This window comes from Protomyctophum bolini, assembly GCF_963924005.1.
Source record: "Protomyctophum bolini genome assembly, chromosome: 7".
NCBI lineage: Eukaryota > Metazoa > Chordata > Actinopteri > Myctophiformes > Myctophidae > Protomyctophum > Protomyctophum bolini.
Window position 1 is genome coordinate 30,965,041 of NC_137868.1, and position 17,944 is coordinate 30,982,984.

The following is a 17,944-nucleotide window of genomic DNA, read 5'->3' on the forward strand; positions in this document are numbered from 1 at the left end:
TGTGTGTGTGTGTGTGTGTGTGTGTGTGTGTGTGTGTGTGTGTGTGTCTGTGTGTGTGTGTGTGTGTGGGGGGGGGGGGGGGTAAATGGTGCATTTATATAGCACCTTTATCCAAGGCACTTTAGATTGTGCATTACATTCACCCATTCACACACCGATGGCGGTGGAAACCATGCAAGGCACCAACCAGCACATCAGGAGCAATTAGGGGTTCAGAGTAATGCTCAAGGACACTTCGACACTAACTCTGGGGGAGCCTGGGTTCAAACTGGCAACCTTGCGGTTACCATCCGGCCACTCTACCCCTGAGCCGTGTGTGTTTGTTGCGCTTACCATCCGGCCACTCTACTGTGTGTGTGTGTGTGTGTGTGTGTGTGTGTGTGTGTGTGTGTGTGTGTGTGTGTGTGTGTGTGTGTGTGTGTGTGTGTGTGTGTGTGTGTGTGTGTGTGTGTGTGTGTGTGTGTGTGTGTGTGTGTGTGTGTGTGTGTGTGTGTGTGTGTGTGTGTGTGTGTGTGTGTGTGTGTGTGTGTGTGTGTGTGGTATGCAAGTACGCAAGTACATAAATGCATGAGTGTGCAAAAGCATGTATGCAAGCAGAGCGTGTCTGTGTGTGCCAATTAACGTGTGCGGAAGAAAAAGCATTGTCTGCTTGCCTGCATCATCAGCTCATAATCCTATAGGGCTTCGAGGGCCTACTTTTACATTCACTGTGGCCACACTGATCCAATTCCACAGCTGGATGTATAGTACTAGATTTTATAAAGCTGTACCCCCTGCAATGTAAAGTCTCTTTACATGTGATTGTTGTAACGTATAAAAGGTATATATAGTGCTATGGTTGTTTCATGATAGTGTGAAGGCTATGTCTAGGTATGCAGACTCAATGTGTTTGTTTTTTGTACTATGATGGCTACAGACAACAGTACAGTTAAACCAGTAGAATAAACTGAAGAGTTTCATTCCAATAAAGCAATTGGAATGGTACATTTGTTTCAATTTATCTGCTGAGTCGATTGCAGGCATTGCAGTGAAAGTATGAAATACTAAGTCATAGCTATCTTGGAATACCAAGTGTTAAAATGCATTGCAATGCATTTATATGTTTGAGAACAGTTCTAAATAGCAGTTAATAGTTTTTTTTTTTTTTAAATAGATGTACAGCTTTTGGAATGAAACTCTAGCCTCACTAGCACCAAATATAAAAAAAGGAAAGGCTCAACTGTTTACTATTTCAATCATGATACAATTCTACAACTCAAGCAAGCCTCTCTTTAAACCTGCCTATTAACACATACTCAGCCCTTTTGTCAAATGAATATGTGTAGCATCTTTTCTTTAACCACAAAGGGACACAGAGATGGCAGGCTGGGAGAGTACCCATGTTCCCTCAAATCTAACCCTAACCTGGCCCTAAACCAGGGGAACCTAGGGCTCTTGGTTGGAGTTTCTATGATGTGGGTACCTCTGCGACTGAGTGTGGTCGACGGCGGAACCAATCTTTGTTTGCACTGAGATTGTCAACCTTGGTATCTGCAGTCTGTTGGAAGTGTTGACTTGTAAGAATGATTTCAAAGTAGTCTCTGAGTCAATTGTTACCTATAATGTGCAGCAGCAATCTGCCTTGTGCCAGGAGTCAGAGTATTTAGGGGTATGTTTGTACATTTATTTTGAGGATTTACTGACTAGGTACTATACACTCCCCTGCATTGACACCTTTATTGTGGGTGCAGGTTCTGAATAATAGCAACTATCTGTACTGTGCTGAAATGTTTATCTGTGAGTAGGAGTTCAGCTGTGTGATGAGGGCAGTTGAAACAGGTTAAAAATAAGGTGCTCATGACAATGGGATTATCATTCAGTCTTCGTAATCAGAACAGCGTGTGGAAACCTTGTGAAACTTTCATAAGGTGTGAATCAGGGGCACACAGAATGAAGTATACAGTACAAGACTGTGCATATCTGTATAAATGTATATGGCGGGCTTTAAGTATTGTCAGGCTGAGTTTTGCACTCCAAACCATTGGTTTTGGCCTTCCCTCTACCCTCTTAAGATTGTTTTATGTGTTAAAGAATTATTTGCCGTGGCGGGGAAATTACATACGATAAGTGAATTATAACCTGCAGTGTAATGTGATTTATGACTTGTCAAATTGGTGCACAAAGGGCCATCCATAGTCATTAGATTTCTTTCTCTTTCTTCCATTTTTCTTTCAGTCTGTTCCATAGCAATTGTGATCTATTATTTCTTAATTTCTAAGAAATGTTATTTTACAGCAGCAGTTTCATAATTCTGTGAACGATTTGCAAACCAAAATGCAATGTACAGTAGATATGGATTATATTTTAGAATTACTGCACTTCAGACTGTTTGTAAATATGACTTAAATTAAATGAAAGAATGAATGTGACTGTATGGTATTGTTCCATGGCTCATAATATGCCTAATATACTTGCAATTCAATTTGGTGAAATTATCAAATCACTCATCTGACGTAACGTAACATATCCACCTAGTCAATTCTTGGGTCTTTGCTATTCTGTGGAGGATTATGTGGAGGTGGCAATCTCACTTACAAAAATATGTAGTTCAAGGTTGACTTTATTGCTACATCTTGTGTACAGGACAGGTATATAAGAGTAAAAATCTATTTTCCTTCAGACAATGCAGCAGCATAGATAACAGCAAAACAGATTGTTTAAAGAGCAAACAAATAAGAGCATCATCATGTTTTCCCTGTAGTAGCAAAATTAGGTGGACTTTGTGTGAACAACTTCACAGTAGCCTATGTTCCATATATCTCTGCTGTCTGGAAGAAACCACCTAACTACAAAATGTTCATTTTTCATGAAATGAAAATAACATTCAGTTCAAGTGGAGTTAGGAGGTTTTTGTCAAAGCACTTAGAGCACTTTTCAATGGTTCAATAATTATTTTAACCAACACAGTTGTAAACGGATTTATGCAAAAAAATAAAATCAAGAGTTACATGGTTTCTACCGGACAGCAATGATATGAACAGATTTATGAAGGTGCAGTTAAAGTATAATAGTGCAAGAAGAGTATGGCAGGTGTAGAATTTTGACTTGCAAAGACGATTAATGTGAATATAGAATAACGTAGTGCTGTTAATTATTCATTTTGCATAGGTTAAACAGGAGACCACACCGTTATGTATTTCATTATAAAGTAACAGACCACATATGGGCATTAGAATTTTTTACAAAATCTTTGTCGTCGTCCCCCATACGTTTTTTCAATCCCTGTATATTCATTGGTTAATATATACTACCTGTTAACATGTAACAAACAGATGAATCATATTATGTTTAATGGGAATTCAGTTACAGCAATTTCAGACTTTTTACATCTTTGATGAATGCACTTTTCAGGTCAAATGTTTATTCAATTCCCCTCACAATCATATACAAAATAATTGCATTTGGTACAGTATGTGTACTAGGCTGTCATCTTCCACCTAAAACCTTATACTATAAAGTGTGTTATTCACAATTTCCAGTGACTGGCTGACATACATTGTGGCCAAAGGTTACTTAAAACACAGGTTGGTTATGTTTGATTTCCCAGGTAAATGCATTTTATAAACAAGAAAATTCCATCAAACCCAGTTTACACACTTATTGCATTTTATTATTGTAGGAGCCTGGATGGTTAAGTGTGACAATGCACCCACAGTACAAATCTTTACCATGGATCTTGGACATAATAAAGTACACTAGTGTGTGTGTGTGTGTGTGTGTATACACAAATACATATACCGGTATATACATACACACACATTCAACAGATGACATACGGTATTATTAAGCCCCTATAAAGAAAGCAAAGCACAATTCTCATCATTATTCCTCCTGTTCTTGCTGTACCACTTTGTTTAAACAATCCAATCAGCCAAAATGTATGTACAATATACACACTATTATAAGGTCAGCAAATAGCCAATGACACAAAAGCTCCTATCTGGTCCATTGACCCTTAATGCTTGGGTAGATCTTACAAGATTGAATCTGGTGGTAGTTGACTGGGTATATCGCTACTATTACTGAATTGATCTAATGCCAGCGTCATAGACCTAGACCACCAAAATTGGGAAATAATTCACTGTCAGTCCACCCAATCCAGTCCAAAGCAGATACCATGGTGTTTTTAAACGCACCAAACTAACAGACCGGACTGGTTTTGGCGTTGGTTCTGATACAGCCTACCACCAGGCCTTCAATTTAAAAGAAGGGATGTTGTTCCTTTATAGCTTTTATTTCTGTTTTGTTTGTTTACATGCTCGTTGGGACTTTCTGTTGCCTGTTCTTGGTTGGAACTCCCGTCCTTTGAAACTCCAACTTCTCTCGGATGTATTCTTGCTTGCACTCCTCGAAGAAGACAGGGTCTCTGTAGCTATTGAAAGAGTAAATCAACTAAATTATTAACATTGCTTTTATTAGCAGTAGTAGTAATAGCACCACTAGTAGAGGTAGTGAGAAAGATTGTAAAATAATCAACACAAAAGGCAGACACAGACCACAGTGTAACAAATAAAACAAGTCAGATTCAAAGACATTAATACTGTAAGAAAAAGCTATGTAAACCACCTTCTCAATTATACATATATCTGCAGGAAGTATGACTAAAGCAAGTCATGCTAATGATTTGTTGCTGTTGAGTAGAAGCAAATGTATCCAATATAATTCTTATTTTAGCTCTTGTTAAAAAGGTAGGGCTGGGTAAGCGATATTTTTTGGTTTAAACAAAACGTTTTGTTAAAAAGGTTAAATCACAGCCTGGGTAGCTGGCGTAGCTGTCTGGGCACCTTGGCTGGTAATCGAGTCTGGGAGTGTGCCGCGGGTTTGACTCCCGATCCCGATGGCCTTTACTGTGTGTGTGTGTGTGTGTGTGTGTGGCAGCGGGGACAGTGTCTTGAGTGTACAGGGTTTGATGAGGGCCCAGGTAGGGCCGGGACTTAATTTTCGGGCCTGAACTCTAGTTTCTGCCGGACAGCAATGATACGTCTAAGTGTTGCAGGGAAAACTGTAAAACACCCACTGTAATGTGAGGCACTCCTTCAAAGCAGCATTCTCTTCCCGACACTTAAACACCATGAAGAAACCGTTGTCCTTACAGCAAACGTTGAAGGCTGGCATGAGGGAAGAGGAGAGGGACACAGAGAATAGAATAAGTAGAAACAAAGTAATTACCACAAGCAAGCTCACCTCAACCCTTAAATTATCTATATATCCTTCAAGTCTACAGATACATATATTATTGTTTTCATCTGGACTTTATCTACCAAGTGTAACCTAGTTATTTCCAACAGCTCAAATAAAAAGAAAATATAATACCAATGAGGGTATTATATATAATACCAAATTGTAAAAACAATTGTCTTTGGTGGCATCTTTAGATTAGGTGTAGTTCTATTTGATGCAGACTTAATTCTATTTGATGCAACTTAATTGCCTTGCCAATTTGCCAAATAACATTAACGAGCGTCAGCTGCATACACACCTCCCCTCTGTGGTGCTCAACTGAAAGTGAATGGAGTTTCTTTCCACTAAACCCCTTGAAAATGAATGTAATTATGGTAAGCTTACATATCATATCACACATACAGTAAGAACTCCTAACTTTCACCAGCATTAATTATTTGTGAAATTGTGAATCTATTGAGTATTGAACATGAATTGATGATTTTTACATGAATTGTTTGTTTTCCAAAAAACATCTCACAACTATGTGCCACTGCGGAGATCCATAAAGTTTCCCAAATCCTCTCATCTGGTTAATTGGTTCTAGTCAGAGATATTTTACGCAATTGTTAAGATGCAGTATTTGCAACATTGCTGAGATGGCTCAGACCATGTCATGTTATTCTGGTGTCACTGTGTCAACCAAGGCAAAAAAAGAGTGGGCTAAATGTGGTAATTCTCCATTATGTTTAATATAAGGAAAGGCTAACAGCTTCACTGAAAGCATGTATCACTAAACACTGTCCTGGTTAGCGGTGCACTGAAGATGAAAGGTGCTAGGTTCCGAGTGTAAAAGAGGTGTTGAAGGCTTTGGGGTCTTCACCCAGTTAGCAAGCTTTTTCTCAAGGCCTTAATTATCCACCAGGTCCCCCTCAGCCTTCTCCATCCAAACACTGCAACGCCCTCACAAATCCTCTGTAAACAACCAACCAACCATCATAATTACCTTTATCATCATCATCTGTATGGTTATCACACAGACACTTTCATCAGGATGCAGATGTCAAAAACCTCAGCAAAAGCAATTTGTTGAAGCAAAGCAGTGTGACTAATCTAATCACCAATTCCCACAACTCTGTCCCTGGGTACTACCGGTAATAGAGGCTGCAAAGCATGGTCTTTCTGGGCACATATCATTAGGGGGTGCATGCGTTTGTTCCAACGTACTAAGAGTCCGACAGGCATTAGTCTGACACCCTACCCCAAAACCTTAACCTCACAGCGACCCACGGGTTTGTTTTCACTGGCAACGCATGTCGGGAGCCATGGGTGAGTTTTAAGTTTTAACCGGCCACGCATGTGTCGGACTCAAGCATGTGTCTCACTGTTGCACGTCGGACCATAGGCCTTCCACCATACATTTTTGCTTAATGTAATTTTTTGAAAGTTGTATTTCATAAATGGCATGCTGGCCTAAATACAATTGTAACATTGGTAAGGGCTGCAACTATCGATTATTTTCTTAGCGAATATTCTATCAATTACTTATTTAATTAAACAAAAAACCGAGAACAGCGGAAATCTTTGTTTTTTTAAAACTGTTGCAACAATACGCTCCATGCCATCCGACATAAAAAGCACAACATATCATAATTTGTCAATTATATATTTTCCTGTGATACTGGTGTTTTGTCAATGATATTTGTGAAATTGTCTTGTTAATTACTGCTACAACTTCAATGTGTCATAAGCCCCGTGTATCATAGTTGCAGCAGATGGCGCTTTGCATGCCTGCAGCTTACCGCTGTAACTCTCACACGCATGCTCACATCAGTCTGCTCTTCAGTGGCATCAAATTTAGAGGTTAACAGTCTCTCTTTCATGTAGTCATGTATTTTGTGATCGTCACATCTGCTGATCAATGCCAACATGTATGTCATAGTTACATAGGATCGCCTCATTTCCACAACCAGATACATGTTCCATATATACAGCTCCATCTCAATGAATATTGTGTAAAAGGGGCATGCATTTGACACAACACCACAATGATGCACAACCTCGCCCTTTATTAGCCAATTGATCACACCTGATCACCCCCCTACGAGCACTGTTCTAGTGGGCATAAAATGGACACAGACAGATATGCACCACACTGCCTGACAACGGTAGCCCCATGGCAGGTTAAGTAGAAATCTGGGGCAAACCGATTGGAATAGTATTTGGTATTTTCCCAGATTGGAGAAGTATTTGCCCAGTAGAGCAAATGATAATGTTGGACCCTGCTGTGTGGCCGTCTCCTGTAGTTGGTCAAGTCAGGTCAATCAGTGTAAAGTTAAGTAGGAGAAGGAAGGACATGGGGCAGCATTATTTATAATACAGCTCCATCTCAATTAATTAGAATATTGTGTAAAAGTTCATTTTCTTCTCTAATATAATTCAAAATGTGAAACTTTCATATATTCTCAATTAATTGTGCATAAAGTAAAGCTTTTTTTCGTTTTAATCTTGATGATTATGGCGTACAGCTTATAAAAATCTAAAAATCCTATCTCAACAAATTCGAATATTTTACGAGACCACTAAAAAAAAGATTTTTTTTCAACGAGGAATGTCGATATTAATATATGCTGTCGATACTTGGTGATCAGCCTTTGTCACTGTCACTGAGGTGTTATGGAAGCCCAGGTTTGCTTTGATAACAGACGTAAATGCATCTGTATTGTTGAGTCTCATGTCTCACACCTTCCTCTTGACAATACAACCTAGATTCTCTGTGGGGTTCAGGTCAGGCCAGTTCGCTGGTCAGTTAAGCACATTAATACCATGATCAGTACACCAGTTACTATAGTAGTTCGAATCGAGCTGGAAAGGAAAATTAGCATCTCCATGAACCTTGTCAACATACAAGCACAATGTACTCTAAAAAGATGGCTGTGTTGAAACCATTGTTAAGTTTTCACTGTCAGTGGATCAACACAACCATCTATAATGATATTTTACAGTACCGTGTGCCTCCGTACATTGACAAGCTTTATGTTGATGCTGATCTTCCTTTTCAGGCAGCACTTGGCACCTGCCCACAGAGCCAAAACTACTAGTATATCGACCATGGTATTGCTTAACTGACCAGCCAACTGAACCCCACAGAGAATGACATGAGACTAAAAAATACAAATTAATTTACGGCTGTTATCAAACAAACCTGGGCTTCCATAACACCTCAACAGTGCCACAGGCTGATCACCTCCATGCCACGCCCCATTGATGAAATAATTTCTTCAAAAGTAGCCCAGACCAAGTATTGACTGCATACAAATATACTTTTCAGATGGTCGACATTTCTCGTTCAAAAGATACTTTTTTTTAGTGGTCTCGTAAAATGTTCTAATTTGTTGATAGGATTTTTTTATTTTCATGAGCTGTATGCATAGTTCATATAACCCAGCTCTATCCGCAATACTTCACTATGCTGCCATGGCGAAATTATTATACTGACAACATACAGTCTCTCAGGCTCACACACACCTTCAACGTTTTTAACACATAGTTCCTTGGCTTTCTCCCTCATCATTTTGGGAATCAGGACATCTGTCTCCACATGTCTTAGGTGCATCTCTTCTGAAAACAAGAAAACAGACCGCCATCATCATCATCATTAGCCCCATATGTGCCCTCTGCTGAGGGAACATACTGGGGCTAGCTACATCATCATCAGCTTGGATGACCCATAGAGTCATGACCGACCTGACAGACCATTCAACTACCAATATTATTGACACGACGGAACCTAACGGGCGCAAGTCAAACTCGTCCGTTATCAGCTAAATAGATAACGCAACCGTAGTTAGCTTAGCCTAGCTGGGATACACACTTGCTCCGTGCAAGTGTGTATGGACCAGGGCTATTTTCAGTGACGCTGTTGCTTTATTGACGTTGTCAAGGAAGCGTTCAGTCAACAGTGTAATACATACCAAGCATTTAATATAGAGTGAATAGATATCATTACCTGCTTTAGCTGCCTCCATTATAACAAGCAAAACGGAACCAAAACCAATGTGACCGTGAATCCTTGGAGCTACATTCAAAACACTTCCGCTGACGTAAATGAGGACTCATAGAAAACTACATATCCCAGGCAAAACACACGGGAAATACCGCACCGGAGCGCACCCCCCCCCCCCCCCCCCCCCCTGGAGTGCACCCATTAGTTTGCATTGCACAGTGCACTCGAGGTGCGTTCAGTGTGCTATTTCCGAACGAGCCATATTCTGAGTCTACAATACATGATGACATTGTCATTGTGTGAGGTGAGTCAGGTGACATCGACCGCTTAGCTTGAAATTCTGCTATTTTCAGCAAAGAGATTTATTGTGGAGGGGGGAAAATGAGTGCCTGGGGGACCCCGGTCATAGGTTTTAATGGTTTCAACATTAAACAACATTTAGGCTACTCTTTTTTTCTTATAACCAATTTAAAATCATCACACGATTTTGGGGGATTCCCTCTTCAGCAAAGACTTCAGTTTTTACCAAAGAGATTTATTGTAGAGAGGGGAAAAATGAGTGCCTGCATGGGGGACCTCGGTCATAGGTTTGAATGGTTTCAACATTAAAAAACATTTAGGCCTACTCTTTTTTTGCTTATAACCATCACACGATTTTTGGGGATTCCCTCTTCATCATATGGGGGTCCACGGCCAAATACAGTAGCCTACATGTCCTTTTCTGGAATTTTGGCATCTTTGACATTAGTTGGGCATTAGTTTTGAGCTGCTTGGCTATGGCAATATATCGATCGAACATCTGGGCGATAGGTGAATTGGTCGTGGCCTCTGTATCGCGATACATATAGGCCTATCCATCGTGAGATTGCAAGCGATATCCACCACTAGTGGTGATCCACCTGAACTGAAGCCGCACCCACAGCTGTGTTGTAAGATAAAGAGGGAGGGATAATAATTTTTCATTGGCACGTTTTTGACATCAAGTTTCAGCCTCCAAGAAGAAACCCTAAATACAAAGGGAAGACATCATTGCATTTGCAATTTTGCACATAACCACAACTGGTGTCTGGTGCACTTTAAAGATACACATAATGGTCACCAGTGGAAATATGATAGTGATAACATAAAAGGTATGTTTCCAAACTATACATACTATAGGCCTACTATATACTACAAAGTGCTATGACTACATAAAATGCAATTGTAGGACTGGCTAGGGCAAGTGCTACGGCCATGATGGAGTCTGAAAAGCTGGGTTTTCAGACTACGGCGGAAGATTGGGAGTGAGGCTGCTGTTCTGATTGTAATGGGAAGTGCTCAAGTGCATTCCATAGTTTTGGAGCCAGAAGGGAGAAGAGTTTGGAACGTGTGGAGCGTTGTCCCGGCGTTTTTGGTGAAGGTACTTCCAGCTTCCTTGCGTTGGCTGATCTGAGTGCGCGGGAGGGTTTGTAGGGTTCGATCATACTTGCAATATATGGGGGAGCCATACCTTTGGTTGCTTTGAATGCCAGTATCAGAGTTTTGTATTCTGTGCGGGCAGCAAACGGGAGCCAATGGAGGGAGCGGAGAAGGGGGGAGACGTGTGAGAAGTTTGGCTGGTTGAAGACCAAGCGAGCTGCGGCATTGTGGATCAGTTGAAGAGGCTTAAGTGCACATGCCAGGCCAGTAAGGAGGGAGTTACAATAGTCAAGTTTTGACAAGACTGTTGTCTGGATTAGGAGCTGGGCTGACTCCTGGGTGAGGAACGGTCTAATTCGTCGTATGTTATAGAGTGTAAACCTACAGGATCGAGTGACAGCTGTGATGTGTGGTTTTTGTTTTTTATGTTTTTTGTGTGGCTTTCGCCTTTATTTTATTTTTTATTTTTTATGGAGGGACAGACAGTAGGCTGACAGGAAATGGGGAGAGAGATGGAGGGAAGACATGCAGTGAAGGCCGTCGGGATCAGGAGTCGAACCCGCGGCACACTGCCAGACACTGCCAGCCACAGTGCCTGGACCATTGAGCAATGGCCCAGGTCTGTGATGTCTGTTTTGAATGAGAGCTGACTGACCAGGACAACACCAAGGTTCCTGGCTGTTGGGACAGACGTTACCAGGGCATTAGCTCCCGCATAGGGCAGGACTTACTGTAGCTGGGAAGAAGAGAAGCTCAGTCTTGTCTGCGTTCAAATAAGATCTTTAACCACACTGTACTTTAAGTGTGTACTCGCAGCCTGCAACTTTGGCCAGTGACCACAATCAGCTATGAGGTATATAGCTATAGCATGCTGTCTGGATCCCATGTGAAGTAGTTACATACACACCTGCTCAGTAACACCGGCAGATACAAGCATGAGATTCATGTACACTCCCCAATGCCACTTGCCCTGTCAATGCAAACACAAACACGCACGCAACACACACACACACGCACACACACACACACACACACACACACACACACACACACACGCACACACACACACACACACACACACACACACACACACACACACACACACACACACACACACACACACACACACACACACCGCTACCAGCAGGCAACGAAGAAAATAAATGCAACATCTGTCTGCTAAGCTCTCAACTCTCACAGCTCTCTGGTGCTCAACATGACGGCACTCCGAGTCTCCACTGTGGAGCACCACAGTTTCAAGGTTTAGCAAGTCCTTTTCATCGCAAAAGGCAGTAAGAAAAACAATTGGTGCTTACCACAAGCAGGAAAAGGTTCTCACAACTGACGAGAGACGGTGAGACCACAGTTTATCACCTGCACACGAATGCACATGAATGTAAATTCCACACAAATTGTTGTGCTCGCATCTGTTATATCACCTGTGTGTGTGTGTGTGTGTGTGTGTGTGTGTGTGTGTGTGTGTGTGTGTGTGTGTGTGTGTGTGTGTGTGTGTGTGTGTGTGTGTGTGTGTGTTTTCTAGAAACCTGTCTTGAATATACACTGTCACCCCATGACCTGAGGACAGAGACTTGATCATGTACACGGCTTCCAAACAGCACACTCCTCTTGTATCCTTTTTGACAGCAGGCATGTGAGGAGACTTTAGTTTAAATAAATCACATTTCCAGATAATTGTTCTAATTTTTCATGACAGAGCCAACCTGCGCAGCAGCTATAACTCAAAACACGGTTTCAAACACATACTTCATAATAATAGAATTTGTTTAAAATGACAAGCCCAGTAGCAAAATGTACTGGCTCCATAAAATTGATAATATGTAACATGTAGGTTCTGTAAACCAGACTAACATGCACCCTAATACAGTGTAAAAATTAATTGCGCTTATGGGTCTATTTTGAGACTCAATTAACACTCCAGAGTTTACTGTGTACCTCTTGTGGATGCTTCTTTATTACAAGACCAGGTTGGCATGCTGACTGATATGGCAGCGGCATGGGTTCTCACCCACCGATCCAATATTACCCGAGCAGCAGGGCTTCATGAACCTGGCAGAAGGGAGGTTAGCAAAGTTAAACCCTCTTACACCATGCCTCAGTGCCTGGGGCCAACCCATGGTCACTCCAACTGTCCACTGACGAGAACACAACAAGGCCGCTGTCAGAGAGTGTTAAAGGGTCACTGACACTAGACGCCTCTGGAAAGCCAGCCATTGATGGGTTGTTGTTGTCAAAGGGTATGATAAAAGGATAACACAAGATTATTATTATCTATGGTTTTGTGTGCTTTGATCAAATGATATGTAATGGCCTCTGATATTTTATTGGCCCTCTGAGCCTGATGAATAGGGATATAGGTTGTACAATGTTCTGGTTTATTAACCCTTGTGTAATGGTGAAATGAGGGAAAGGAGCAAAAGCTGACCAGATAATAATTATGTTATAATTATTGGCAAAATGAAACGACGAAAAGATTATCCGATTTGACCGTCGAATCATTGTGCCATCTTAATTTACATGCATATTACAAAAGCATAATTTAGTTAATCACATACATTTATTATTACGCTAATTGCAGAAATAGATGCTGACAGTGGTTTTGTTGAAGAGGATGCCAAAGCTTGCAGCTTTAGTTTAGTTTAGTTTGCCTCAATCCCCACGACTCCATTCTTACAGTCTGTGATTTCCAAGACGTCGTGCCGCGGTGACTAGCAGATGGGTTGTGGAGATGAGATCTTAGAGAGTGGTAAAGCCGGAGTGGTGGGGAGCCATTTCAGGGTCGATGGAAAGCAAATAATCCAACGGCTCGGGTGATGGGATTACAAACCTACCGGCGGACCTCAACTGTTGAGCCCTGCTGTGGGGCGCCTTCCACAGGTCACCTCCATCAAATTTGGCAGCAGCAATTCTTCTATCAAAATGCATGATGATGACAGGAGCATGACAAGCATTTTGACAGGAGAATGAAGAGTAATTGTGTAGCTTTTTACTCATGTACTGCGTGCATGCGTGTGTGTGTGTGAGTGTGTTATGGTGACAGATTTCGGACTGATTTAAGATCAACATAAGAAAACATACCGGTACTGCTCCTGCTGCTGTCTTTAGTGGTGGCCAAATACAAGAATAATTTCCATCCTTTTCACATTACCACACATTTTCTCTATTGAGGCATTACCCCATGTCCTCTGTAATTGCATCTAACAATTGGTCACAAAGGTAGCTATTTATGTTTAATTTTATACATCATTCTTTCATGCAGGATTCTCTTAGGTCTTCGGATCCTGACAGCAGTAGACAAATGTAGAAAATCTAAGGTAAAAAACATATTAATTAGATTTGAAATCACATTTCCATTGGCTAAACCCCCCTCTCCATAAGTGATTTTGTCTTTTTGTTTATCTTGGCTCTGCTTTTGTTGGTGCCACCCGAGTGGTGTCAGGATGCATTTCCCTTCAACCAAATGAAGGGGTCTGCCACTGCGCCACAATCTGCACCCGCTTCTCAGGCAGGCTAAACCCTTTGACACCACCGTTTTTAATTAAAATTACATTACGAGTAATCAGCCGGAAGAGTTGGGGATGGAGGTCAGAAGAGTGGGGGTGGGGTGGAGGTTTGTTAGTGAGGTTGCATGGATGATGGGAGATAGGGGAATTTTGAATATGTATGCTTTACCACTCCAATGAATCTGCTGTGGTTCTATTGCCAAACCTGGAACGTTTGTGCCCTCTGACACTAACACAGTCCGGGACTAAAGACTTTCTCACTTGACTTTAAATTGCAGCACAAACTGGACAAGACAATTTTATTGAATCAGATATGGTATTTACAAAAGTGGGCCGCAGGACGTTTTTATTTTCTTTTTTTTCTTACCGTTTTTTGGGGGGGCATTGGGGGGGGTGACATTCAGTAAAGGGTGTCGGGATCGGGAGTCGAACCCGGCGGCACACTGCCAAACTCTCACCTGTTTTAACCACATGAACACTATTGTGGGGGACGTTCAGCAAAACATCAAATTTACAAGCAGATTTACAGTGAGCTTGTAGATCAGCTATTTCAGCAGAAGCCAAACAAGAAACAAGAGCCAGCATAGACTTGCTTTGTATTTAACCCATTAAGACCTGAGTCCAATTCTACAAATGCCTTCTAAATATGTGGTTCTCAAACATTTTCATCTTTTTCGACTTCCAAAATGAAGTCATTATCTCTTCCTCTTCAGGGTGAATATCTATGGGTTTTTTACTTTTGTACTGTATGGCAATAACACATTTTAATTCCCTTCAATTACTGTGACACTGTTTTGTCCTTCCAAGTAATGCGAGACAGAAATAGGGCTTGCAGACAAGTCTGTATTGGTAAAGCCAGGAAATGAAATGTTAATATGACTTCTCTTTTTCTATATGAGACTTGAAGAAAGAAGGATTCATAGATCCCATTCGTTCTCACTTGAAAACCTCTCGCCAAGATAATTATGAGCACTGTGAAAGCGCATTAGAAGAAACCCACATGGAAGAACCCCACCAAAAGAATAGATAGCCAGGGAAAGAAAATTACTTTCCCCCTCTACCTTCGCTTTATGCCCCTGTTAACAAGAAACAAGTCGACATCAGATGGATGAGGCCTTCTTCAGGAGACATACTGGGGCCTTTGCTTGGGAACTATGGAACAAGGAAGATGACTCAATCTCTCTGTGTCTTCGCCATTCATTAAGACAGCAGACCTTTGACTGTTCCACAAAGACTAGAGTATTTCCTCATTACACTGTGCAACATGGTCAAAGAGAGAGAGAGAGAGAGAGAGAGAGAGAGACACGAGGAAGAGAAGAAAAGAAAACATATGAAGAAGATGCCATTTGAATAGATACCGGTACTTTCGAACACAGTTCCAATAAGAGAACATCTTGTCTTTTGATAAAGTTTTTTTTCCTTTATACCTGTTTTCTCTCTAGTGCCTGGTCTCTGCAAATAACCTCTGCTGCCTGCAACGCACCATGGGTGTCTGACTCTGAATGCAGTTAATTATCTAAAAGTAAAACTTGTTCCTATTGAAAAGGCATCCTCGTTTGCTTGTCTCATTAATGCCAACAATGAGCAACCATCATGGATTTTCCGAGGACACTACTGTGGATGGGCTTTCAGACGCATCCCTAATAAGAATGCAGTGGTAAGAGCTCCACTGAATGCACACAGGGTAGGACATACAATGAAAAGGAAACATCTTTTACCTCTCCATCTATAATTACTCCAAATGAAGAATGGGCTGGAGAAATGGCCAGGGAGCCATTCCATTATGACAGAAAGAACTCATCACAGAGAAGGCAAAGCTCAAGATCGATAGCTTTTTCTTTCTTTTTTTGGGATGTGTAAAAAACTTTTTCAAAGCTTTCAGAAGTAATGATGTGTGCTCTTGTTTGTGTGTGTGTGTGTGTGTGGGGGGGGGGGGGGGGGGGGGCACTAAAAGACATTCACTACTTCATGAACAAAGCGTGAATAGAATACTGTGTATTTCCTTTGGTTAGAAGTCCTATGTAGTTCTATCCTATCTACTGCTAATGTAGCATCACAATGCACAGCATTGGCTCAAACAAAGGATTAAATCAATTTCGCTCCTATGCCACTAAAATGTGGAATGCCCTACCAAGTACCAACAGCCATTAAGACATATGAATTGACTTGACTCCTTCAAAACCGCTCTCAAAGAGCACCTGCGGAGGGCTGCAATTCGAAACTGGCCCCCGTATAAAAAATGTGTGAGTTCCCCCCCACCTTATACTTTCCCCCCCATACTGTACATGTTTTGTTTTACCATTTTTACTTTCTTTGTATGATGATTTCCTGTTTTGTCATAGAAGAGTATACATTTGTAAGTCTTTAAATGTTCTGATGAATTGAAAATGGTGGACCCTGTTGTAAACAAGTCTTAGTGCTTTATCGTGGTTTCGTTCACAAAGTACCAGTCTTTGTATTGACTTGTGCTTTCGTTTGAAATGTACTCATTCTACATACTATGAAATAACATTTTCAATCGATCAATCAATCAACCAGTCAACCATCACTCCCATGCTCTCATGGCTGATTTGCAGCAACGATTCATCTGGCCTATGTTCATTCTAGGGAACAACTCTCGGCCAGGATGAGGAGTGGGAAAGAGAGCTTGTGCTGCTGCATTTGACTCCATGAAGTTATCCTGCAAGTGCATTCTTCTTCTGTCGTATGTCCTTAGACCTTCAGCTCCTTGCAGCAAGCCAGTCCAGTGTGTCATTATGGTCCTAGCTAAATTGATCTCCTGGACCTATAGATTCTAGGAGATCAATTAAGCCACGATCCTGCATTCTCAGGACCTGCTAGAAAGTGCTGGCTCTGGCCTTTATGCAAGGTTTCCAGCCCGACCTTCTTCGAAAATATGGTTGCCTGTCAAGCCCACATGCAGACACTCCATAATCAAATAGACATGCCCATACTATGATTGTATGTTGGCCATGATGTTTCCTTGCCATCATCAGACCTTTTTCGCTTCACAGCCATACACAAATTCAGTCACACACAGACACAACCATGTATGAGCAAGCTGTTTGTTGGTAGGCTACTGCTGTTTCTTTCTCCAGTGTTTTATTTGATAAATATCAGCACTGAAGGTGTATAATATTGGATGCTTGTGACCATTTGACACTGCTTTTAAAGGATCAGAAGGTGTGCGAATGTGTGTGTGTGTGTGTGTGTGTGTGTGTGTGTCTCTAATAAATTACATTGAAAAAAAGTGAAAAACAACTTGAAAGGATAATGCAAATCAGAATATTTAACAGAATTGTAAAGCAGCACGTTTGTTCAGTTTCTTTAGTCTTTGTTGATCCACTGTGTGTGTGTGTGTGTGTGTGTGTGTGTGTGTGTGTGTGTGTGTGTGTGTGTGTGTGTGTGTGTGTGTGTGTGTGTGCGTTAGTGCGTGCGTGCGTGCGACGTGCGTGTGGGGGTGGGGGGTATGGACGAACACAAGCCTCACACGGGGATAGGTGCTAAAATATACAGCGAGAACAACTTGGTGAGAATGTGACAGCAGAGTAGTAGAGAAGCAGGAGGTAGCTTTTAGAAGAGACGTGTAAGACGATACTAGTCTTTTTTTTTACTTTTTATAGTATATTTTAAACTGTATCTTTCTCTGGAATGTTTTAACAATTAATAAAGCTGATAATCATGGGTGTAAGAGTACAGTGAGCAGTTGGTAGCTTATTTTGTCACCTCAGGGTGATGGATCAGGAAAATTGATTTCATTGATTGTTAATTTGAGTTATACAAATTAGCCTTAATTAAATACGAAACCGTAAACTTCATA

General features: G+C 41.2%; 1 protein-coding gene across 3 annotated transcripts in view; it reads right to left on the reverse strand.

The window, feature by feature from the left end:
* Positions 1–3,314: 3,314 nt before the first annotated feature.
* The window catches only part of cmc1 (C-x(9)-C motif containing 1), a 307,618-nt gene continuing 292,988 nt past the window's right edge, over positions 3,315–17,944 (reverse strand). Inside the window, exons 2-5 of one of the 3 annotated variants that reach the window (XM_080768694.1) lie at positions 9,209–9,236; positions 8,728–8,817; positions 5,057–5,147; positions 3,315–4,411 (exon numbers count right to left, since the gene is read on the reverse strand). In XM_080768694.1, the coding sequence (XP_080624820.1) occupies positions 4,291–4,411; positions 5,057–5,147; positions 8,728–8,817; positions 9,209–9,227 (321 nt within the window). In that variant the 5' untranslated portion in view covers positions 9,228–9,236 and the 3' untranslated portion in view covers positions 3,315–4,290. Of the gene's footprint in view, positions 4,412–5,056; positions 5,148–8,727; positions 8,821–9,208; positions 9,284–17,944 lie in introns of those variants that run through there. The other 2 variants (XM_080768692.1, XM_080768693.1) reach the window with 2 other exon arrangements.